Raw genomic sequence first — 26352 nt, 5'->3', positions numbered from 1 at the left:
CACAGTTTGGTGCTCTGTTTGAAGGTGTTTGTATAAATTCAAGGGTATGACCATAGGCTACCAACTCCAGTACCCATCTGTCTGTAGTAATTTCCCTTAATTGATGAAGATGGTTGGAAATGCGCGCATCAACTGGATGAGATAAGAATGTGGTAACTGGCACGTTATCCAGTTCACTGTTTCCTGATGACTTCTCTAGACTGGGCAGGTTCCTCTGTAGGAAGAGAAACCTCTGCCTCGTGCTCATTTAAAGGAAAATTTGCGGAACTTGAATGTGCCCAACGATTTTGCAGTGTCTGTCAGTTTTGATGGCGAGCAAGGCTTCATCGATGTGTGTTACTAAATAATGTGCCTCAGTCATAAGCCATATTAACTATTTTAGTTTGGATTTCTAGTCTAAAGGTGGTAGGCTTTAGCCAGCCCTGCCTCCGCAAAATACCTGCTCCCGCCAATTGTCAAAATCCAGTGGAAGCAATATCCATCTCACAATTGATTTCGGAAGATGTGGGTTCTCCTTCATATAATAGCTTCTGCGCCTCTGACTTCCTTTCCTCAGGCACTAGATCCATCAGGGGCTGATGTCGGACAACATTGGTCGGTCGTAACGCCCTAAGATGGCTAAAGAGCTGGGAGCAAGAATTGTAATGTCACACACAGTGAAGAAGCGTTTCCCAATATTATCTAGGCAGCTGCCCTCTTAGTTAGGTGGAGCAGAAATAGGAGTAGTAGATTTCGCTGAATGTCATTGGGCAGCTTGTGAAACCACTAAATCAGCTTTGGGATGCCCAATGAGGCAAGCGGGCGAATCCTCTGACGCTTTGTATTTTTTGTCCATGCGTGGCACTACAGCTGCTAACACAGCCTGTCTTCATTAGTTTATTGCCTTCTTACCAAATGTAGTTAATTACTGGGATAGTTTGGACAGACTTGTGCCCTTGCTCCTTAAAGTCATAAAGGAAGCAATCGGATTGCTTCACGGAAATAGGCAAGGCTTGAGGATTGTAGTAATGCCCATAAGAACATTGCTCCTCTTCTTCGTCATCCTGATATTTCACTTGTAATTGAGAAGGACTGTGAGGGTCGCCAAACGGTCCTTTAGCCTTTGAATTATTCAAACTGAACAAGTTACTAGGGTGGTGAAACTTTGCTGGGGGAAGTATCTTGAGTCCTTAAGGTCTTCGTGACTTATCTTCATCGACTGTCGTCACTGATGGAATAGGAGGATTGGTTGCTGTTGGTGGTGTGCCCCACGACGATAAACTTGTTGATGGTTGTAATGCAGGCGATAGCTTCGTCAACTGTGGCGCCGATGACTTCGCTGACAGTGAAGGCGGAAATGGTCTTTGTTTGTGTGGACTTGGGTCTTGTCAACAAGACAGAGGCAACTGTTACTTAGTGGTCATCGACGACAGCGCCGCAGACAGGGACATTTTCAACTGCGATTTTACTTTGATAGTTGTAGTCAGACGGTTCTGAAGAGGCATGCAAACGTCAGAAGACAGCAAATTTTTATGTAGAAGGCTCAGAGGAACCTGATTTTGAGAAGAATTTTGGTTCGTTCTTTTTTTTTTAGTATCTTTAAGTGACCCACGATGGGAAGACTTTTGGGCCTTTTTGCTTTCCTCAGAGCATTTATCTTTTGCGGGCTTTATTAGAAGCATCACCTTCCTCACCTGAGGAGGTATTTTTTAGTTTCTTGAGCCATAACAGAAGTCCTGCCTCTCTGTCCTTCAGTGTTTTAGATGAAAAAGTGCAACATACCTTACAGTCCTTGACTTTATGCTGAGAATGAAGGCAATAAAGGCAGTCTTTATGTACTTCATCTGGATGTAATCTTTTTCCCCCACAAGATCTGCAGGATCTAAATAGTCCTTTCTTTGAAGAATCAGACATCTTGATGCTTACAGAAGTTGAAGTGAAGAAAACACTGAGCAGAGCTCAGTGAGACTCCCTTAACACAACATGTGGTAGAAAATCTGAGGGAATCAGCCTCTGTTGGGAATTTTTCTAGAGGGTGCCGTGGTCAGATTTATTATAGTTAAAGTTTGGTACTTTTTTATTTTTTATTTTTTACAAAGGACATGGACAGGCTAGTAAACTGACTTACCGTTGCCATTATAGCCTATGATACTATTCCATACTGCTTTATTATGGTATAGTGGGACTCCTACTTTGACAGTGAATAATTCAAGCATGTGACTATGAAAGATCCAATACTGGAGAAGTATATGATGGCGTGTGACCATAAATACACCTATTGACTCCATTTACCTGAGGCTGAGCTGGAAGCAGAATGTTCCGAAGCATCCTCCTCACCCTCTATATTCTCCTTGTTCTCTGCATGCTTCTTCAGAGTGCGTGTTTTGGAGGGTAACATGGGCAGCCGACACTGGTATGGAACCACAGAGGATGAAGCAGTTCTTCCGAGCTCCTCGGCCACCTCTGCAAAATGCAAATGAGGGAGTAATTTAAAAAATAAGTTTTATTAAACTTTTGCAGTGAGCACATTTATAGCATACATGTTTGCAATGAGGTCAGACTGGCAGAGAACAAGCTGCAAACAATAGCCGCAATTACAGTACACCACTGGCAGGCAATAAATAATAGGAAACTATATCGAAGGTGGATCATTGTCTTATTGTGTGGGCTGTGCCACTTTCTCCACTGGGCCATATGCCATCTCACTATCCATAGAGGAAGTGTCCGAGTCACCTGTTGGATATAGATTTGAAGTAGGTCCCATAAATCTTTAGGACAGGACATGGGGTGAAGCTCCTCAGCATTGAATTCAGCTTGATCTCTACATTAGACCATGTCCTGTAACAAGCTACCGTGCTGGGCACTACTTTTTGCATCCAGTGCCTAGCCACTCACCTCTCAGTCAGTAGGAGAGCTATTGCAGTAAACTGTTGCCTTCTTTTATGTCATTTAATAGGTGCACCCTGAAAAATTATGGAGGGCAGGAGGGGTGCAAAGTGACGCCCAAAATTACACTAAAAAAGGCAAAAAAGTACATATGAGGAAACAAGTGCAAAGAGTGAGGGAATGTGAGGAAGGGTAAGATATAACAAACCTGAACAATTTGGAGGACCCATTGGTGTGAAGTTATCAAATGCAAATTAAACAAAGTGATGGGGTTCAGGGTCCCACTGTAGGCTCGTATTCACTCAAGGGAAAACTAAAGAGATGTCTGTGTGGTACTGGGTGAGGAGGAGGCAGAAGGTTGCTGCTGCTCTCTCCCCTTCACACGGCCTTGTCCCTGAAGACCTATGTTTTGTGTGGGTTGCTGGATTGGCTGAGATTGTTGACAGAAGGTGTGATCACTAAAGTAACCTCAAAACTCCTGATAATGTGGGTGAAATTGCAGGCTGGAGAGGCTAGACCCAAAGAGAGCACCCTCTGCTGAATGATCAAACCTACAGCAGTACAAGCAGCAAGGAGATTGTTGCTTGTAAATGTTTTCAGTTTGCTGATGTACTGCTTTAGATCACAAGGTCTGATCAGAATGGAAAGCAGTACTCTTTTAATTAGAGATGTTGCTTGCAAGCTGAAGCAAATGTTCGGCACAAAGTTTTAAGAATAGTTTGCCTAACTTGTCCTACTTGGCACTGCTCTCCACACAACAATGCTTTGTTAAAGTGTGTATGGTAGACCATGTTTCAGTCCCACATATCTGCAAACCTTAGTAGCTTGATTTTAGCAAGTGGAATGTGCCATAGGTACAGCATGGGGTGCATGTTTAGCTTTAGCAAAAAATACCGATATTTCTGAATATCCATATGGTAATGCTGGACTTGGAACTAGGGTCCCTAATTGGGGCTTCAAAAAAGCTACAAAGTTTCTTAGTCTAAAAGCTTTTGTTTTATCAATGTAATAGATGAGCGCTCTTAAGCTCTAGTGTTTTTAAAGCGCTTTCTGCAATTGCCTGTGGTAATGGAGAAAAGAGATTAGCAAGTGAAAGGGTGACAACCATAGGTAGAAAACCAGGGTTTGTTTTAAGGATGACTTGAATTGGGTACTCTTAAAAGATTCCTTTACAGTTAGAGTTTGCGGACTCTACGAAAGGAAGTGATTGCAATGAGGAAGAAAACCTTTAAAGAAACTGCAGTGGGCAGGAGTCTAAAGTCTCAGTTGGCTGCTCAATAGGCAAGGTGAACCAATATTGAACGCCCATGAGGGGACTGGGAGCGCTCTGTTTATGGGTGGGGGAGGAAAGGGTGTGTTTTGAATTGATCTTTTAAGGCCTTCCATAGTATTTTGAAAATTGATTTGGGTTAGATATTTTCATTGAAGCTGCTGCATCATTTAAATGAACCTTTATCAAACTATACACTAAGCCTGCCTTTTGTAGGTGCATTAAATAGCACACAATGTCGTGTAACGAGGTCTCTGAAGGCTGTTTGTTAAGGCGGGTCAGTAGTTGTACCCCTCTTCCATTCGTCTGCATAACAATCTCTAGTGGTGGGCTTGCGGAGTTCTTTATATACTTAGCATGCACTCAAAGTTAAGACTTCGAGTGCCAAATCACAAGATTCAGTGCTCTGGGAAAAGGATTGGCATGTGGGAGCTGACCTTGGTGTTAAACTACTCAGGTCTGTGCACAGAGAGAATTGGTTGTAGGGCTGTATGGACATACCTATGAGTACTGAGCACCAAGGCTGCCTCGCCCAGGTGGGTGATATGAGGATGCGCATCATGGACTTCTGCCTCATTTTCCACACCACATAAAGTATCAGTGAGGGAAAAGAGTATGCAAATATCGAACAACAATTAATTCATTGTGCACTGCCCCTGTAGCTGTGTGCACTGGAGGTGAAGCAGAGGCATTGTGTGTTGCTGCATGCTACAAATAGGTCAACTGTTGCGATCCCCTAACAGTCTAAGTAGAGGTAAATTATCTGGATGTTGATTTCCCACTCATTTGTTGATGGTTCTTTCTGAGCAGGACTGCCACGTCTTTGTTCTCTCCAAGGATGTATTCTGCCTTGAGAGAGACTAGATGACAACAGGCCCAGTGCTAGCTTGTCAGAGCCAACTTGGATAACTGAAATGAACCTGTGCCCCCTTGATTCTCAGTGAAATACATTGTGGTCATGTTGTCTGTTTGAAAGAGCACCCTCTTGTGAATCAGTCTGCAAACTACCCTGAACACTAACTGAACTGCAATTAATTCTAAGAGAAATATGTGCAACCTTTGATTCCGAGAAGACTGTTGGTAAACATTCAGGTGACCCAAATATGCACCCTATCTCATCCCTTGGTCGAGGTGTCTGTAGTGATGGTCACTAGCAGCTGAAGGCCCAGAAACACCATGATCAATAAGTTACTGCTGTTCCACCACTAAAGTTTGTGCTGAACTCTGGGCACCAGAGCATCAGATTTTCTAACTTCCCAGTCGCTTGTGAGAATTGTTTTGGTCAGACATTATTGCAATGGGAGCCTGTGCAAATGAGCATTTGGGACCATTGCAATAACAAAACAGTCCCATTACTATTAGTTTCACGATTGCACTCACTGTCAGATGATGCACTGTGTTGTAAAGGGGAAGTAGCCTTTGAAATACCAGCACTCTCGCTTTAAGAGTAGACCTTGCATGTTACCATATTAGATATCAATGTCAAAAAGGGTTGTGTTTGTTGGGGAGAAAGGTAGGATTTTTTTGTCAGTGACTGCAAAACCTAATCTGCTATACTGCTTGCGGAGTGACTGTGAAAAAGCCACTGCGGACTGCTGTTGTGCTTTTAACAGGCATTTGTCCGCACATTGAAAAACATTAATTGAATTGTGTCAAAGATACATTTGGTAAACACCCTTGGGATGTTGTGATCCCCAAAGGGTAGTATTTTGCATTGGGTATGTTTGCCACTTACCACTAATCTGATGTAGTTGTGGTGTGCCAGGTGGATGGGGAAGTAGGTGTTGTTGAAATTGAAGTCGCACATGTAGTCCCCAACACAAGGCAGTGGAATGATTTCCTGGAGAGTCATCATTTTGAGGTGCTCAGAGATGATGCACTAGTTGAGCAGATGGATGTTGAGTATTGGCCTCAACATCTGGTGTTTTTGGAGATCAGGGAGTAGATGCTTTTTACACATTGATGTCGTGGAACAGACTAAATGAATCCCTTTTGAAGCAATGCCTGCACTTTATCTTGAAACAGGCTTTGGTGGTCCCGGTTTATCATGTGCTGTGGGGCGGAATATTGGGTAGTGTGGTATGGAACGCCAGGAAAAAACCTTGGGTGATGATGGATAACTCACTTGCATGAGGTTGCCTCTTTCCACTGTGTAAGCTATAACACTATTCATCCACTGACAGGTGTTGTGTGAACAAGGAGGAATCTAGAGAAGGCCACTGTTTTGGAGCAGTGGAGCTCCTGCCCCTTTAATGGTATCCATCTCTGGAGTAATTCTTGCTGCTTTGACAATCAGAACTGCAGCCTCTGATACTGTGGTCTTTGTTCAATGGCTGCTGTTTCGGTAAATGCTTGTGTTAGCTGGGGTGAATCCTTGTAGTTAGGGGCTGGCATTGTGGAGCCTCCTTAGTCTTTGCTGTTTCACTGTCTTTGTTTTGCATCTGCCTCAGAGGTGTTCTGCATTAAAGTGGAAGCATGTCTGAAGGAGGACACTTCTGTTTGTCTCACAAAATGCAGTGTCAGCAGCATCTAGGGCACACTTGGTGTTTTCATCTAAAAAACAATTCCTTCCTGAACAACTTCTTTGGCTCTTACTAGAGACTGCTAGAAGGAGTTCGATAAGCTCCTCCATCTCCTCTCATTGCCGTCAATAATATCTGGACAGCAAACCAGGAAGATCACTTGTACGCCACTGGGAAGCATATCTCAATGCCACCCGTTTTCCTGTGTTGTACATCTTTTTGAGCTTATCTGGCGGTGTTGTGCTCCCTGCAGCCTGGTTGAATGCCTTAGGTTTGGTGTACATGCCTTCTTATGCTCTGTATACACAACCAGGGAATCTGAGGGTACAGGACTATAGATGTTATTTGGATTTTGTAGGTCTGCCTTTTAATTGTGCACTGGAGACACAGCAACACATGTTTTCATTGGGTCTTCAAAGTTTTCAGTAGAACACTAGCATATGTTTGAGTAGAGGCGAGTATTGCATTATTACCTACATTTTTGAGCGGGTCTCAGTGAGGAAATTATCTTGTGTGCAACATAACCTTGCAGTGCTCTGCTGCTTTTGGAAAGATGGCATAATATGCCATTGTATCATAGGGTGTAGGGGTCTGAAGGATCATCCCCCTGATCAGCAGGCATAGGGTTTGGGTGATCTTGCAGGGCCTCCCGATCTGAAACAGACTGCGCAGAAGACAATGAATGTGCTAGTGGTGGAGTGTGGGTCCCTTGGTTTTTCTTTGGAGTTTGAAAATATCCAAATTCCTCAGAAATAGCTTCACCAAAAGTGAGATGTCATTTAGGTTTTCATGGGGCTGAGGCTTAAGGCCAATGCTAAGATCTGGTCGGAGACAGGGTTGGTATAAGTCCTCCTCTGCTGTGTATCTGGAGTATGCCCTATGTTGTCAGTAGGAATGGGCTCTATTGGTGTCCAGCTTGATGCCTGCTTTGCGAGAGCCTTTGGAGTTCATTTCAGATCTGAGAAAAACTGAGCAGACTTTTGGCACTGAAGCTAGAGTCTCTGTGCCAAGGTTGTGGAATCCTGCCTTGAGACTTCCGTCTCTTCTGCCTCTGGTGGTGAATGCCTGCTGAAAAGCCTCATGGAACAATTGGCTAAGCAGTCTGTCAAAGTTTATTTTGGGTTGGTTCGGAGCTTAAAGCATAGCTGTCATAGGTACATTCCTTGCCCTGTAGCAGGCAATCAGATTGAGGTCAAACACCAGAGGGATTATCGTCTGTATGTGATTTTCGTGTCTCCTTGACATCTTTGTCCTGGGTGTTCGTTTCACTGATTACCCTGGACATGTCAGCACTGAAGTCAGAGTTCTTAGAGGACATCTATTCAGGACTCCACTCCCCATAGGTTCCTGGAGTACCGGTGGCTTCACCTGCTTTACCGTCTGCGTAAGTACCCTAGACTTTTTAGACTCCCTTTTTAACAGTGGTGCTGGAGAGCTTCTGCACTGCATCCTGTAATGTGCCAACTGTCTACCTTTTCTGTGCCGGGTTTCTTGTACCAAAAACTTTGCAAACCTAACCGGCAGAATTGTCCTGATCCCATAGTGAACAGAAGTTGCAGACCCAATGCTGGTTTGAGTCAGAAATTTGCTGTAGCAATTTGGACAACATTTAAAAGGGGTTTTCTTCATAACCTCTCCCACACAATTCAATCCCTTAGACTGCTTGTTTTGTTTGAGTTCCAAAGCACACTGTTGTCGTATGCATCCTGCTGATGCAGTGTTTGTTCGCACAATGAGCTCACATGGGAGTATTTGGCTATCTAGGTTAAAGATCTTTTTTGTGTGTTCTTGATCAATTTTGCCAGAGCACTAAAAAATACATCAGAATCAGGTGGAGAAAAACTGGGGCAGCTGCCCTATGGGGGTGTAAGAATGTTTCCCTCCTACATTTGCTGCCTCCTCTTTTTTCCTTGCCGTGATGCTTTCATTTCATGTCACAGGCTAGGTGGGGCTTCACACCAGGCTGAGTTTGAAGTAAAGTGAGCATGTCGGGTTGGAAGGGCGTCTTTCAGCGTCCAAACAGACATGTGCACTTGAGGCTTCTCCAAATGTGCTGGAGCCAAGGGGTCCCTGCTGGAACTCTTCGTTCTCCTAAGGAGTGCTGGATTTGCCTGCTCTACCCAATCCTGGCACAACTCTCATGCTGTTTGAGAACACAAACAGCAAGAAAGCAGCGTCTGGATTGGCTAAGTAGACGGAGGTAGGCCTCTATGCTAGTCATCCACACACAAGCCAGTCACTGTATGGCTTCTGAACTCATGCAGAGGTTTGCTATTTTCTGTCCCTTGCTCTGTTCCCTCTGCATGCCCAGTGTCAGTAACGGCACAGCACAGGAGGGAAGAAGAGGAAAATCGAACCAGAGAGTTCAATCAATCAGGAGTTTGTAAAGTGTGACTACTCACCCGTGAGTGTCTGAATGCGCTGAGGGGGTGGAGGGGCTGCTTATCCGTCTGGACTTGGAGGTTCAGTCGAAGAGCCAGGTCTTCAGATCCTTCCTGAATTTGGTCAGCAAAGGGAATTGGTGGAGGGGCAGGGTGTTCCAGGTCTTGGTGGCGAGGTAGGAGAAGGATCTTTCTCCGGTTCTGGTCTTGTGGATCAGTGGGAAGCTGTCCATGGCAAGTTAGGCGGAGCTAAGTTGTCTGGCGGGTACGTGGAATGAGAGGCAGTAGTTCAGTTATGCCGGTTCTACGTCGTGGAGAGCTTTGTAGGCATGGTTTAGGTAGTGATTTGCAGCCGTTTGTCCACTTTATTCTCACTTCTTCTTCAGTTCCTCTTGGCATTCCCCCTTCCCACTTGCTGAATTGTCCAATTGTCTTTCCGTTCCCCCGGTGGCGTAGAGAGAGAGGTATAGAGAAAGAGAGTAGAGAGAGTAGAGAGAGTAGGGAGTAGAGAGGCTCGGCTAGTTAGCAAAGTAGGCGATCTTAGTAGTCTTATTCAGTGGTGTCTCATCTTGCTTGGGGCTTATTTCCCGGTTGTCTCTCTGGCGTTCAAGGTGGCTTGTGTGAGGACAGGTAGTTGTCCAGCGAGAGCCACATTTCGCTTTTCTTCCCTGCGTTCGGTAGGTTGTTGGTTGTTATGTTGTCAGCCCCCCGCAGGAAGATGACCCAGTTAAACCAGGCTTTGAAGGTGGCTTTCGCTGTGTCTTTCCAGTTGGTTAAAACCGTCTTGACCGCGGCTGTGAGCAGGAGGTCAATCAGGTCTCTGTCCCTTTCGGATATTATGGAAGGGTCGGTGTACCCCAGTGCTAGATGGTGGAAGTCAAGTGCTAGGGTGGCCCCTGCGACATCGTTTACCAGTGTGTTTACCGAGTCCCAAAATTTCCTGACCTTGATGCAGTGAAAGAGGAGGTGTGCCAGGTCCCCTTTCTGATTGTTACAGTTCCAGCAGGAGTCGTTTTCTCTAATACCCATGGATGCTAGTCTGGCTGGGGTCCAGTAGGCCTTGTGTAACAGCCATAATTTTGTCTGATCTAGTGTTGTCACCTTCCTTCTTGATGTGGATGACCAGAGGTCGGCGTTCTCCTTGTCAGTAAGTTCCCTCCCTGCCACTGTTCCCCAATGGGCTGTGATTCTGTTGTTAAGTTTAGAGGTCTTGGGGCACAGGGCTTTGTACATGTGTGCTACTTGGTGTCCTATTATGTTTAGGCTCGTGGCATATTGCAGTATTGAGGGTGTGTGCTCAGTTATGTTTGCTTTGGTGATTGCTACTCTTATCTTTAGGAAGTTATAAAGCTCTGTGCTTTCAAACTCGTGTTGTTCCTTGAGTGTGTCGAAGGTGGCTTGAGTTCCCTTATGCTGTAGCTGGCTTACTGTGGTTATGCCGTGTCCGTACCAAGTGGGCATGTCTAGTGTGTTGTTCCTGTATTTTATTTTAGGGTTGTGCCAGAGGGATTCTAGCTGCGTTTGCCTGATGCTGGTGTCTAGTAGCTTATCTATTCTTAGTAGGGCTTGCCTTGTGTTCCTTAGTATTGGGTTTTGCTTTATTGCGGGGTGTTTCGTTGCCGTGAGCAGGGCCACGGGTTCCATCCCGCCTAATATTCTCCTTTCCAGAGAGAGCCAGGCAGGGGTGTAGTCATTCTTCGGCGTTAGCCAGTACAGGCCTTGTTTTGCTATGCATGCTGTTTGGAATAGCTGAACATTTGTCAGGTTGAGGCCTCCTAGTGTCTTGGGCAGTCTGAGCTTTTAAAGGCTGATTCTGGGTTTCTTCCCTCTCCAGAGGAATGCGTTGAGTAGCTTGTCTAGCTTTTTGAGGAAGTCTGTTGTATTGGTTAGCGGTAGCATGTTGAGCAAGTAGTTAACCATTGGGGTGACCATCATTTTGATGGTTTCTATCCTCCCCCACCATGTAGTGAATTTTGGAGACCACCCCTCGAGCTTCTCCTTAATTTTGTTTAGGATGGCTTGTTCGTTCTGGTCTAATGTGGTGTGCAGGTCTCTCTCGAAAAGGAGGCCCAGGTATTTGATGGCTTTCTTTTGCCAGATCAGTCCAGAGGACCCCAGCATCGTCTTGTTGGTGTGGATATTTAGTGGTTTGCACTCCGATTTTTCCCTGTTCAATTTTTATTCTGATACCTGGGCGTATTGATCTATAGTGTCCATTAGGGCCGCGATGGATCTTTCTGGGTCTTCTGTTACAATGAGGACATCGTCAGCATATGCTGCTAACTTGAAGGTCTCTCCCTCTATGGGTATCCCTTTTATGTCTGGGTTTGCTCGTATCATGCTTAGAAGGGGCTCTATGGCCAGTAGGAAGAGGGCTGGTGAGAGCGGGCATTCCTGCCTTGTTCCTCGTTTGAGGTTTAAGAGCTCTGACGTGCCTCCGTTCACTACTACGCGCGCCTTGGGTTCGTTATATAGGGCCATTACCATCTTCCTAAAGTTGTGGCCTAAGCCGAATTTTGTCATGCATTGGTCTAGGTACGGCCATGATACTCTGTCGAAGGCCTTTTCTGCATCCAGGGCGATCATGACCGCCACATTGTTGCTTTTGGCTGCGTGGTTGATTATGTGGCAGAGTAGTCTTGTGTTATCGTGCGACATCCTGTTCTTCAGATACCCCACTTGAGCGCAGTGTATGAGGGATGGTAGGTATGAGTTGAGTCTCGTTGCTAGTATCTTGGCGTATATCTTACAATCCACATTTATGAGTGAGATTGGCCTGTAATTTTTGGGGTGTTGTGTGTCTTTGCCCTCCTTAGGGATTACGATGATGTTGGCCTCTGCCATCGATTGAGTCATACGCCCCTTGCGTATACAGCTTGCGAATACCGATGTCATTGTTGGCCTGAGAGTGGCGATAAAGTGTTTGTAGAACTTGGCTGTGAAACCGTCTGGGCCTGGGGCCTTGTTGTCCTTTAAGCTTTTGGCTGCCCTTTCTATCTCCTCGCTTGTTATTTCAGTGTCCAGCCTCTCTCTTTGGGTCTCCGTCAGCTCTGGTGTCGTGATGCGATCTAGCATGTCCTTGCCCCCATCTACACTTAGTGTTTCGTCCTCCCTGTACAGCTGCGCGTAGAAGTCTTTGAAAGTGTCAAGTATCCCTTTGTTCGTCGTATGTGATTTGTTTGCCCTGTCTCTGACAGCTGCTATTGTGTGTTGTCTCTGCTTACCTTTGAGGTATGACGCCAGAGCCTTCCCTGCCCTATTGGCTGAGCATAGGTTTATTGCTTTGTATTTGTTGACCAAGGTCCCTGCCCTCTCACTCAAGATCTTGTTCAGTTCGTATTTTTTCTTTGTTAGGGTCGTGAGGGTGTTCCTGTCCTCTAGATTAGCTACGTGTCCTTATTCTAGTGTCTTGATTTCGCTCTCCAGGTCTGTTATCTTGCTGCCTCTTTCCCTGTTTTGTCTTCCTTTAATGCTTATTATCGTGCCTCGCACCGTGGCTTTTAGCGCGTCCCATAGGGTCTCCCTATCTGTGTCTGGGCTGTCGTTGTTTGAGATGTATTCCTTTATGGCTAATTCTATTTCAGTACTGCTGTTTGTATTTTTTAGTAAGTCATCATCAAATCTCCATCTCCTCGTTGGCCGTTCGTTGTGTTTGCCTGTCAATGTTAGGCAGATGTGGGAATGATCTGAGATGGCCCTTGGGCCTATCTCCGTGTGGTCTATGAGGTGCGTGTGCGTGTCTGATATGAGGATGTAATCAATTCTACTGTAGGAGTTGTGTGGGGTTGAGTAGAAGGTGTATTCTCTCTGGTCTGGGTTTTGCAGTCTCCATGGGTCCCCGAGCCTTAGTTTTGTGCATAGGTTCCGCAGTGTGTTGCCTTTCTGTGTACTCTGGCTGTGTCTTTGTGGGTGTCTGTCTATGGCTGGGTCTAGGACCTGGTTCATGTCCCCGGCAACTACTAGCAGCTCTCCTAGTGGCAGTGTCTCCAACTCCTTGCTAGTCTGTTCCCAGAATGCCTTATCCTCGGTGTTGGGGCCGTAGATGTTTGCCACGTGTATGGGTTCCTCCCCTCTGAGCAGGCTGGTGACTAGTAATCTCCCCTCTGTGTCCCCCTTTGACTTAGCTAGTGTAAGTTTCGACTTTTTGCTGAGTATTGTTATCACCCCGTTTTTATTGTTCTTTGCAGGTGACCCTATTACCTGACCTATCCAGCTGGCCTTCAGGCGGTCTATGTCCCCCTCTTCTAGTCTTGTCTCCTGCAGGACGTAGATGTCGCTCTTAAGCTTGGCCAGGTGGTCTAGGACCTTCCTTCTCTTTACTGGGTGGTTAAGCCCCTTAACGTTCATCAACACTATCTTGATGTCGGTCGTGAGATTATGGTCTGAGTTGTGTGTCATCTCTCGTTTTGTCTGGGTTGGCTGTTAGTCTGGTTAGCTTCTGATCGTGTGCCTATCTTGGTACTGTGTTTAGTCTTCCGTTGTGCGCTCTCTAGGGATAGGTGATAGATGTGATAAGATAGAAAAAGAGAAAAGAGAAGTATCAGCCCATGTGTGTTCTCCTCGCACCCCCCTCCCCCCTCCATGCCCTCCTCCCTACCCTCCCCCCACCCCCCCTTACTTGCATAGTGGGTGTGCGACAACAAAGTTCCTTTGCTCCGCATCTTCCCTGAGGTAGGTTGCTGATTTCTTATTCCTTCCGTGATCCGTGGTCAGCGTTCGTCTGTTCTTTAGTCTTTAGTCTCTAAGTCTCTTAGTCTTTAAAGCCTGTGCAGATTCTTGCGGTGAGCGTTGGTTGTTAGGGTGTGGGTCTTGGTGTATCTGAGGTAGTTGGTGATGTATTTCTACATTAGCCATGGATGGCTCATCCCACGTCCCTTAGTTCTGCGCCTGCTCTTCAGGCTTGCTCTGCAGAGTTCTCTTGCAGGAGCTGTGAGGTTTTTTCAGTCAGATTTACCCTCATTGCTAGGTGAGGCACTTCTTTTTGGGGCGCTTTGGCCATGGCCTTGGCCTCTCACCTCCATCTCCTCGGTCGGTGGTCCTCTCATGTATCGTCTGAGTTCCTCTGGGTCCTCGAAGACAATTGATCTCCAGTTGTCCGTGACTTTAAAGCGAGCAGGACCAGTGAAAGAGTAGTTTAGGTTTCTTTTCCGCAGAGCTTCTCCCATGGCTAGGAAGCCTTTCCTTGCCTCTACTGTCGCTTTCGAGTAATCCTGTGTGAGTACAATCTTGCTGCTCGCCCATGTGAGGTTCTGATTTTTCCTGGCAAAGGCGAAGATCACGTCAGTGTGGTCCGCTCTTAGTGGGGAGCAGATTATCGCTCTTGGAGGTTTCCCCGTGGCTGGTTTTCCCGCCAGAACTCTGTATGCTTTGTTGACTTCAAACTGCCTCTCAAAGTTTAGGCTGGTGAGTTTGGGGATCATGTCTTCTAGCATTGCTGCGCAAGACTTGTCTTTGTCCTCCAGACCTTCTGGGACTCCCAGGATTCTGATGTTACCCCTTCTGGCTCCGTCGTCTTGCTCCGCTAGCTGCTTTTGTAGTGTCTTGGTTATCTTTGCGTGCTCCTCAGTGATCTTGATGTTCTTGCTCGTTGCATCTTCAACTTCACTTATTCTGCTCTCTGCCGTATCCAGTCTCGTGTTTGTGTTGTGCTGGTCGGCACGGATTGCAGCCAGTTCCAGTTGCATGTTATCTATTGTCTTTTTAGTCTCTCTTGCAACATCCTTGACTTCATTGATTCTTTTCAACACTACTTCTAGTGTTGCTGTCTCCGACTTCATCTTCGCCGGGGACTCCAGATTGTCTTTCCTTAGCTTCTTCAGGTCATTTGTGTTTTTCACATCGGCCATCTTCTGCAGCTGTGATTTTCCCAGGCCATGCGATTCGCCTACCTTTCTTGTAGTGGCTAGCAGTCTGGCTTGTGCCTGTTCTACGGCTTGCACTACACAATTGTAGCGGAAGCGGCTTGGTACTTTGATACACCGGGTCTTTGTTTTTGCCCTTGCTCCCTCCAGCGTTTGCTTTGTCTCGTTCGCCTGGTATGCCGGATTAGTTGCCAAATAGCCTACCAGCTTGCCCCTTTGGCGCGCTGCTGTGGATTGCTGCGCTGCAGTCGATGCCGTTGCCTTGTGTGCTGGCTTGGTACTCTGATGTGCCTGGTCTTGTTTTTGTGCTTGCCCCTCCAGCTCTTGCCTTGCCTTGTTTCGTTCGCCTCTGTTGGAGGGGCGGGGGGGGGCTTTAGGCTGTTGCCTTACTCTGTCTCTTTACTGGTTCTTGTTGTTGTTGTTGATTGGGGCTTTTAGCATAGCTGCACGCATCCTTAGTGTTGGCCGAGGGCATCCGTCCTTCCCGCCTTATGTTGGTCCGCCAGGCTGTTTGCCAAGTTCCCCCTATAACACTTTGTTTGCGTGGTGTATCGATGCAAGCTGCAGCGTTTGGGGGAGCCTCAGGGTTTGTCGGCGCCGCTTTGTATGTTTGTGCCCTTTTCCTGGGGCTTCGGTGCTATTTCGTGTGGGCTCCGGCTTCGGCGCTAGCTGGGGAGGGGGGGAGGGGAGAGGGGGGGGGGGGGGGGGAGCCTGTTTTGGGATCTCCGGCTCTTACTACCTTGTAGCCCTTATCTTCATAGTGCGTTGGTTTCTTTTTTTTTCCGGGTTTATACCTCGAGTTTGGCTGGTTTAATCGCCTTAGTTTCCTCAGGTTCGCGGAGCCACGGACCTAGACGACCATCTTCTTTGTCGTCCAAGCCACGCCCCCCGCGAGCACTTCACTTTAACTTGCATGAAGAGAGCCCCAAGTGGTGCTAAAAATCTTCCTTCAGCGGCGTTGCGAAGAAAGAACTTTGATCCTTGTTAAGCAATAGAGCTGACAAAGAGCTCCCGATTAGGAGTGTGTTTAAAACACAAAAAAAGTGTTATGACACTTTTTTCCCTTTTTGGAGGACAGCTTTTTCCGCTATTTCTAAATGTGAGCAATACTACCAATTTGCCAAGAAGCATAAATACTGAGCTGGGTAAGTACATGGCTATGTTTGAAGTGGCGGCTGGTGGTAGTGATGACACAAAGACTCAGGCTGTAAACTTTGTCGAACAATGTCAGCCTTGCCTTTGATGTGCAGTAACATACGGGCTCAGGCTGAAAACTTTGCTGGAGACATCCAAGCCTTGCTTTTAATGTGCAGTAACATGCAGGCTCAATGCTGCTGATTTCTTTCCACTTAAGTTTTGTAAACTCTCTCGAACCCTGTTGGATACAAGCTCATCAGAAGGAATGTACGCTGGGATTTCCTTCATTGGACTTAACAGCCCAGTGTTTATGGTCTCTGAATTTATGTTCTGACGAATGGCTTTTGCAATCTGAATAAAACGCAGCGGTTTGCTGAAAGCTGACACTCAAAATGACCACTTGTTCAGACATAACGAGGTGCCTGGAAACAGATTGTGGCTGGCTGCGTTTAGTGGGGTGTGTAGATAGTGGTGGGAATCATGAAGGGCTCAGGCTGTAGTCAGTAAATTTGGGGGGGGGGGGGGGCAAATCCCAGCCTTACCTTTGATGTGCACTCTGATGTGCAGTCCACCTCGATTTGCCCCACACAATCTCCAACCATCGTTTGTATAACTGCAGTGCTAGGATAGGATGGCATGGCATTGCCAACAAGCTGTATTTTGGTCCACCGTTGGCACTGCAGCGATTGCAGGTTCCACATTCCTTCTGCAACGTGCAAGCAATAATATAACACCTTCTAGAAATAGAATATAAGTTCTATTTTTAGAAGGTGTTCTATAATTGCTTGCAAGTTGCAGAAAGAATGCTGAACCTGCCCCCCATATGTTAGCTGCACTTGTGACGTCCACATCATATTTCTTGCCTTGAAGGTGCCCTGCGTTCAGAATGCCTCCTATGAGCTCAGAAGTACAAGCTTTCCCATAGCACTCAAAAAATTGTGAAAATGTGCTCTTCTTCGACATGCATGATGTACACTGCAGCAGCAACAATACAGGGATGATGAGTAGTAAGTACCCTGCAGTAAAACCAATTCTTCCACTTAAATGAACAGCAGATGTGCATCTTCCATTCTGGGCCTGAGGATGGTGTTGTAATGTGCAGCACTTACTCAGCATCCTCAGACTCACAATGGATCTGGCGTGCCATAATTAAATGCTGCTGTGGTTCTCGAACAATTGTCAAAGTGGGGGTGCTGCCATCTAGGTTGCATAACTGAAATCGTAGGGATTGGGAAAAATCCAAAGGTAGCACAATGCACAAGTGTCACAAATGAGCTACATCTGTTCATCAGGAACGTGATAAGGGTATAGTATGTAAACCGGTGGTCATACAGTTTGCGGCATACTGTCACCAATATATTACTAAAGGATGGTGCAGTAGCACACTGTAATTGACAGACAGAACATTTTCATTGAAATGGGCATTACATTTTCACAATCATGCAATTCTACTGATATTAGAAAATGATTTGCCCACCCGAACATCCCTTATGAGTCAGGTTTACTCATTACACTCATCCATGACGTTTATGACCCTCACCACTTTCAAATGTCACCAGGTGCCACGGGAGAAAAAACACAATCTAAAGTTAAGTCTATGTTTTGGTGTGTTATCGGTTACACAGTAGGCCTGGGCGGTGAGCTGCAGCTCGGGTAGAATTTCTACCCGAGCGGCAGGAATACCAGTGTGAACTGCAGTTCCCACTGCACTCCGCCACGTGGGAACTCCGCTGAGTTTTTTGTAACTTCGCGGAGTTCCAAGTAGGAAAACTCTGCGAACTACGCCCAGGCCTGTTAACCTCAGGCGAGAGGATCACAGGCCACCTCGAAATGAAACATTTATGAAGAAGTGCCTCACCAAGCAATGAGGGGAAATCGGACTGAAAACCATATAGACGGAAACAGACCCTAAGAATCTACCTCAAAACCAAGTACTCTGGTCCACCTCAAGACTACCAGCCTAAAAACCTAGGAAACCAAGAAAACCAACACCAAACCTATTTATTTATTTATTTAGTATTTTGTAGAGCGCACAGCTACCTCCGACGGAGGTGTCCCGGCGCTGAAGACACTATCTCAGGACGGTCAGGGGAGTGTGAAAGGAAGGGATAGAATTAGATCTGGGAGAATAGCCATGTCTTAAGCTTTTTCCGGAATAGGAGTTCAGATGTCAGAAACCTTATCTCAGAGGGAAGCTGATTCCATAGTTTGGAGGTGGCCACTGCCAGGGACCTTCCTCCTGTGCGTGTGAGACGAAAACGGGGGCCGTACATGAGGCGGAGGTGGTTGGATCTGAGGTTTCGGGGAGCTTGTGAAAACTTCAATCTGCGGCGTAGGTAGGTGGGGCCTCGGTCATTGAGAGCTCTAAAGGCCAGGGTTAAGGTTTTAAATTGGATGCGCAGTTTTATAGGGAGCCAGTGAAGTTTGGTCAAGTGAGGTGAACCTACATCTACCCCATAGCGGGCAATCAAGGACCAATGAAGGAATATATCAACAATCTACCTCAGAGAACCCGAGACCCACATCCTAACAACCAACGAAGCTCCAATAAAACCAACAATAATACAACAGAAGATATCTCATATCTACCTCAACGCTGATAGAAAGAGACCCTAAGAAGACAGGCGTCAACAGGGATAGACAACTCCAGCAAAGAGGAAGTGTGACGCCAACCCCCAAGAACTTGCACAAGCATTAGAGACTCAGAGATTCAGAGACTCAAGAACGAGCGAACGCTGATCGCTGAAGGAATAAGGAATCAGCAACCTACCTCAGGAAGATGCGGAGCAAAGGAACTTTGTCGTTGCACACCCACTATGCAAGTGAGGGAGGGAGGGGGGGGGGAGGGAGGGGAGGGGGCATGGGGGGGGGGAGGGGGGTGCGAGGAGAACACATATGGGCTGATACTACTCTTTTCTCTTTTCCTATCTTTCTACATCTATCACCTATCTCTAGAGAGTACACACTGGAACACTAAACACAGTACTAAAACAGGTAGACGATCGGAAGTTAACCAGACGAATAGCCAGCTTAGACAAAATGAGAGATGACACATAACTCAGACCACAATCTTACGACCGACATCAAGATAGTGTCGATGAACGTTAAGGGGCTTAACCACCCAGTAAAGAGAAGGAAGGTCCTAGGCCACCTGGCCAAGCTTAAGAGTGACATCTATGTCCTGCAGGAGACAAGACTAGAGGAGGGGGACATAGACCGCCTAAAGGCCAGCTGGATAGGTCAGGTAATAGGGTCACCTGCAAAGAACAAGAAAAACGGGGTCATAACAATACTTAGCAAAAGGTCGAAACTCACACTAGCTAAGTCAAATAGGGACACGGAGGGCAGATTACTAGTCACCAGCCTGCTCAGAGGTGAGGAACCCATACATGTGGCAAACATCTACGGCCCCAACACCGAAGATAAAGCATTCTGGGAACAGACCAGCAAGGAACTGGGAACACTGCCATCAGGAGAGCTCCTAATAGTAGCCGGAGACATGAATCAGGTACTAGACCCAGCCCTAGACAGACACCCACAGCACACAGAAAGGTAACACACTACGGAACCTATGCACAAAACTAAGGCTCAGGGACCCATGGAGACTGCAAAACCCAGACCAGAGAGAATACACTTTCTACTCGACTCCACACAACTCCTACAGTAGAATTGATTACATCCTCATTTCAGACACGCACCTCATAGATCACACAGAGATAGGCCCAAGGACCATCGCAGACCATTCCCATATATGCCTAACACTGACAGGCAAACACAATGAACGCCCAAACACGAAGATGGAGATGTGACGACGACCTACTCAAAAACTCGAACAATAGTACTGAAATAGAACTAGCCATAAAAGAATACCTCTCAAACAACGACAGCCCAGACAGATAGGGAGACCCTGTGGGATGCGCTGAAAGCCACGGTGCGGGGTACGATAATTAGCATCAAAGGAAGACAGAACAGGGAAAGAGGCAAAAAGATAACTGACCTAGAGAAGGAAATCAAGACACTAGAATCAGGACACATAGCTAATTTAGAGGACAGGAACACCCTCACGACCCTAACCAAGAAAAAATACGAACTGAACAAGATCCTTAGCGAGAGGGCAGGGACCTGGGTCAACAAATACAAAGCAATAAACTTATGCTCGGCCAATAGAGCAGGGAAGGCTCTGGCGTCCTACCTCAAAGGTAAACAGAGACAACACACAATAGCAGCAGTCAGGGACAGGGCAAACAAATCACATACGATGAACAAAGGGATACTAGACACCTTCAAAGACTTCTACGCGCAGTTGTACAAGGAAGACAACACATTAAGCATAGATGGGGGCAAAGACCTGCTTGAACACATCACTACACCAGAATTGACGGAATCCCAAAGAGAGAGGCTTGACGCTGAAATAACAAGTGAGGAGATAGAAAGAGCAGCCAAAAGCTTAAAGGATAACAAGGCACCAGGGCCAGACGGGTTCACAGCCAAGTTCTACAAACACTTTATCACCACACTCAGGCCAACGATGACATCAGTGTTCACAAGCTGTGTACACAAAGGGCGTATGACCCAATCGATGGCAGAAGCCAACATCATCGTAATCCCTAAGGAAGGCAAAGACACGCAACACCCCAAAAATTACAGGCCAATCTCACTCATAAATGTGGATTGCAAAATATATGCCAAGATCCTAGCAACCAGACTTAACTCATACCTACCCTCCCTCATACACTGCGCTCAAGTGGGATACCTGAAGAACAGGATGTCACACGATAACACAAGACTACTCTGCCACATAATCAACCACGCGGCCAAAAGCAACAATGCGGCGGTCGTGATCGCCCTTGATGCAGAAAAAGCTTTCGACAGAGTATCATGGCCGTACCTAGACCAATGCATGCAAAAATTCGGCTTAGGCCACAACTATAGGAAGATGGTAATGGCCCTATATAACGAGCCCAAAGCCCGCGTAGTAGTGAACGGAGGTACGTCAGAGCTGCTAGATCTTAAGCGAGGAACCAGACAGGGATGCCCACTCTCACCAGCCCTTTTTCTACTGGCTATAGAACCCCTACTCAGCATGATACGAGCAAACCCAGACATAAAAGGGATACCCATAGAGGGAGAGACCTTCAAGTTAGCAGCATACGCTGACGATGTCCTCATTGTAACAGAAGACCCAGACAGATCCATTGCAGCTCTAATGGACACTATAGATCAATATGCCCAGGTATCAGGATATAAATTGAACAGAGAGAAATCAGAGTGCAAACCACTAAATATCCACACCAACAAGACGATGCTGGGGTCCTCTGGACTGACCTGGCAAAGAAAAGCCATCAAATACCTAGGCCTCCTTTTCGAAAGAGACCTACGCACCACATTAGACCAGAACGAACAAGCTATCCTAAACAAAATCAAGGAGAAGCTCGAGAGATGGTCACCCAAATTCACTACATGGTGGGGGAGGATAGAAACCATCAAAATGATGGTCACCCCAATGGTTAACTACTTGCTCAACATGCTACCACTAACCATCACAGCAGACTTTCTCAAAAAGTTAGACAAGCTAATCAACACATTCCTATGGAAAGGAAAGAAACCCAGAATTAGCCTTCAAAAGCTCAGACTGCCCAAAACACTAGGGGGTCTTAATTTAACAAATTTTCAACTATTTCAAACAGCCTGCATAGCAAAACAAGGCCTGTACTGGCTAACTCCGAAGAATGACTACACCCCGGCCTGGCTCTCTCTAGAAAGGAGAATGTTAGGCGGGATGGAACCCGTAGCCCTGCTCACTACAACGAGGCACCCCGCGATTAAACAAAACCCAATACTAAGGAATACAAACACAATAGGACACCAAGTGGTGCACATGTACAAAGCCCTGTCCCCGAAGACCTCTAAACTGAACAACAAAATAACAGCCCACTGGGGAACTGTGGCTGGGAGAGAACTCAGTGACAAGGAGAGCGCCGACCTCTGGTCCTCTACATCAAGAAGGAAGGTGACAACACTAGATCAGACAAAATTCTGGCTGATACACAAGGCCTACTGGACCCCAGCCAGACTAGCCTCCATGGGTATTCGAGAAAACGATTCCTGCTGGAACTGCAATAATCAGAAAGGTGACCTGGCACACCTCCTCTTCCACTGCACCAAGGTCAGGAAATTATGGGACTCAGTAAACACACTAATAAACGACGTTACATGGGCCACTCTAACACTCTACTTCCACCATCTAGCACTGGGATACACCGATCCTTCCATAGGATCCGAAACAGACAGAGACCTGATTGACCTCCTGCTCACAGCCGGGGTCAAGACGGTATTGACCAATTGGAAAGACACAGCGAAAGCCACCTTCAAAGCCTGGTTCAACTGGGTCATATTCCTGCGGGGGGCGGACACCATAACAACCAGCAGCTCACCGAACTCGGGGAAAAAAAGCGAAATGTGGCTCTCGCTGGACAACTACCTGTCCTCACACAAGCCACCCTGAACGTTAGGGAGACAACCGGGAAAAAAGCCCCAAGCCAGATAAGGCACCACTGAATAGACTACCTAGATCGCCTACTCTGTAACTAACTGCACTTCTCTACTCTCTACTCTCTTTATCTCTATACCTCTCTCTCCGCGCCACCAGGGGAGCGAAATGGCAATCAGACAGTATGCAAGGGGGAATGGGGAATGCCGAAAGAAACGGAAAGAAGAAGCAAGAATAAAATGGACAAACGGCTGCAAGTCACTGCTTAAACCCCCCCCCCCCCCCCCCCTTCCCGGGGCGCCTCTTCCTGGTCCTTTTTTCCTTGTTTTCAGTTATCTCCCATGTATATCCTGTATATCCTCTGCACCATGTAAATATAATTTTTTCAATAAAAATTTACTGAAATAAAAAAGAAAACCACTTGCAACACTTGAGCAAAACACTAGATGGCAGGAGACTGCAAAACATGTGACCTGCAGCAGCACATACTACAAACCAACGATTGAAGAAAGAAGGAATGGCTTTCTCAAAGACAGACTCTGACGAAAATAATGCTGGGACTTACCGCTTCTCTTAAGGCTCTGAGCATTGAACAGATAAAAAGTATATTTTTCATGAATACGGAATTCAAATTTTTGCTTTCAACATTCTCACCTTCGTTTATGTTGGAGTCATGAAACATGGTCTCAAAGGCCTGGTGAGTTTGAGCGAAGGTGGGTCTGTCTGAAGGGCTCCATTGCCAGCCTGCAGTGGGGAAAAATACATTTCAAGCTAGAGCATTGATAAACTATACCAATGCAAAGGAGATCAAGCCTTCCAGAAAAAGACAGGCCTGAAAGAAAGGTACGAAAGTGTGTGCACCTTTATTACCCTGCAGTCGTTATCACCGTTAACATACCCAAGTGGCCAAGGGAGGGATCTGTTTATAAGGAGATGAACACCTTAAATTGTTTAATTGTGGGACGACAAAACCAGTTGGTCTCGGTTTCCATACTTGACCACTAAAATGCGTCTTGGGCTTCTTATCTGGCAGTATTTAAGGAACGGGTATTTTTTTTTAAACAATTCCGGGGTAACTGAAAATAAACTTGACAGGGTAAGACAGAATAGTTAGAGAAGTACTGTGACATGTAAATATGTAACCAATGTGGCAAAGAGTGTATCACAGCTTTTGCAGTGACTGGCACTCCTATAAAACACTGCTGCGAGGAGTAATGTAGCCATTTTAGGTTTAGCTAAACCTCAATTTTCCTCTACTTTAAAGGAAGGGTATATCTTTATAAATGATGTTGGATAGCTGTTTGCAAGGGAGGAGGGAACAAAAATGGTGAAATATTCCAGATCCCATTACAACCATCATAGTGTAACGTAGCCCATAATTACCCTCAATGCCCCACCCACCATTCTAGCAGTAAAACCATAGAAATATCTAAAACACTCACATGCTCTCATAAGCTCATAGACCTTAGGGGGACATCCCTCAGGCTGCTCCATCCGGTACCCTTTCTCCAGGAGATCATAGACCTGAGACAAATCTATGCCAGGATATGGTGACATCCCATAAGTGGCGATTTCCCAGAGCAGCACTCCAAAGGCTATCGAAAGAAAGGGCAGTAGAGTTAGGACAAGTCCCTACTGCAATGGAGCCTTGAACCAATCATAAAGGGGTATGTCCAAAATCCCCCACAATACCTGGACTCTAAATATTCATATCATAAACATGTTATTCAGTGGGGATTAAATGCAAAATTACTTTCTACCACAGTGAAAAAATAAATTTAGCACTGGGACATCAACAGCAATCAACATTTTATTCAATAGATTTCTGTGTAGTATTTCCCACTTCACAGAACCAGTCCCTGGAGCACTTTTTTCAAAGAAAATTATTATTAAAGAAAACGACAAAGAACACTATTGCATCCAACCATTAATTCAAAACCAAGACCCAATATATCCTGTTCTTGTATTTATAACTTAATAGTATCAGCATGTGCATGGGTGTTGGTTGAGGCGGCTTGTCACCTTATCCCCTTGGTGCCCGTCGCTTGGGAGGCATGTGATGGTCATTAATTATATAAATGTTTTGTAATTTGGAGTGATTCGACATTTAAGACACACTGAAGTGCCTGGCCCTGGTTTTGAACTATGGTGTAAGGCTGTGCAAATGGATTGGTGTAGAATATATTTTTTACAGAACAATCTATTCTGATTAATAGGTACTTCGATCTTCCTAAGTCCTGAAGAGGCCTATAAACAAAGTGTGGCCGAAAACCATTAACAATATTCTTTAGAGGAGCCATTTGTATAATTTTCAAGAACAAAATTATTATATGGACATGAAGTAATGAGTGCAACCATGCATTGTTAGAAATACAAGATTTAAGACAGGATATAATGGGTCTAGGTTTGGAATTAATGGTTGGATGGGGTTTTTTGGTGTTTTCTTACACGATCTTTTACTTTTGAAAAAGAGCTCCAGGGACTGGTTGTGATAAGTGGGAGATACTACACAGAAATCTATTGAATAAAATGTTGAATGTGATTGATGCTCATGTCCGGTGTTAATTTAACTTTTGTACGGTGGTAGAAATTAATTTTGCAATGAATCCGCCTTGGTTTACCAATCACAGGACATGGACTTACATAAACATGCATGAAAAACACATTTGTAAAGGACGAGTTACTTATTTTCGGCAACGCCTTATGTGGTAGAGACAAGATCTAACTGCAGATTCCGTACTTTTGAATTTCCCATGAATCAGGCTGGATCCAGAAGACTTTTGCTCAAGCAATACCCTTGCGCGCCGCTAGGTTGCGTCATCTATATAGGTTCTAACTCGGCGTGATGACATCAGTTACTTTTCATGACTTTCCACGGCAGGAGCGCAGAGCCATGTAGTGCACGGACATTGGCGTGTTTAGAAAAAACAGTGCCCTGAAGGGAAACAGCCCTGACCCTAAACACCTGTCTGCAGTGCGGAGAGAATAGGTGGGTCGATAAGGAATCTGCGGCTAGATCATGTCTCTACCAGATAAGGAGTTACCAACAGTATGTTACTTCTCCATTTGATAGTAAAATCTAGCTGCAGATTCCTTACCTAAGAATAGATACCCAAGCAATACCACCCTAGGAGAAAGGACAAGGTGAGATAAGGAAGGCCTGCAGGACAGAGTGGCCAATTAGCCTTCCCTTTGGACTTGACTGTCCAGGCAGTAGTGCTCGGTAAACATGTCAGGCATGCCCATGTTGCTTCTTGACAAATGATGAGGACTGGAACTCCGTGTTGCAATGCTATGGTAGCAGCCTTAGCTCTTGTGGAATAAGCCTCTAAGCCTTCGGGAGGCTGCTTTTTGGCCAGAGTATAGCAACTTTTGATGCAGAGGAAGAACCTTCCCGAAATAGTCCTATTCTGCACCACACAACCTTTCTTTGTATCCAACGTACCCCATGAAGAGTTGGTCGTCCACCCAGAACTCTTTGGAGCCGTCAAGGTAGAACAGCACTCTTTTTTTCGTTCCAGATGGTGGAATCGCTCCTCTTCTTTAGAGGGGTGCGGAGGAGTTCGAAAAGTGGACAAGGTGGCTGATTGCCCACATGGAATGGTGTTACCGCTTTCAATAAGAAAGAGGCCTTAGTGAGAAGCACCAACTTTCAGGGAAGAGGGTCAGGTAAGGAAGCTTGGATGATAAATCCTGCAATTCATTCACCCTCCTGGAAGAAGTTAATGCCACTAAAAAGGCTGTTTTGATGGTAAGCAGCTGCATGGGGCACACTTCAGGAAGGTGAAAACCAAAAAGATCCCACTAAGTTATTATGAAAGGGGCA

The 26352-nt window shown here is 46.0% G+C and overlaps 1 protein-coding gene across 3 annotated transcripts in view; it reads right to left on the bottom strand.

Moving 5' to 3' along the window:
* ABL2 (ABL proto-oncogene 2, non-receptor tyrosine kinase) overlaps positions 1 to 26352 on the bottom strand; it is a 366300-nt gene that overhangs the window by 23800 nt on the left and 316148 nt on the right. For all 3 annotated transcript variants that reach the window (XM_078642987.1, XM_078642995.1, XM_078643005.1), the window contains exons 8-10: positions 23969 to 24121; positions 23181 to 23270; positions 2272 to 2442 (exon numbers count right to left, since the gene is read on the bottom strand). In XM_078642987.1, coding sequence (XP_078499113.1) covers positions 2272 to 2442; positions 23181 to 23270; positions 23969 to 24121 — 414 coding nt within the window. The remainder of the gene's footprint in view (positions 1 to 2271; positions 2443 to 23180; positions 23271 to 23968; positions 24122 to 26352) is intronic.

This window comes from Lissotriton helveticus, chromosome 1_1 (genome assembly GCF_964261635.1).
Source record: "Lissotriton helveticus chromosome 1_1, aLisHel1.1, whole genome shotgun sequence".
Lineage (NCBI taxonomy): Eukaryota > Metazoa > Chordata > Amphibia > Caudata > Salamandridae > Lissotriton > Lissotriton helveticus.
The sequence above is the reverse complement of the archived record's forward strand: the minus strand, read 5'-3'. Positions and strand labels throughout refer to the sequence as shown.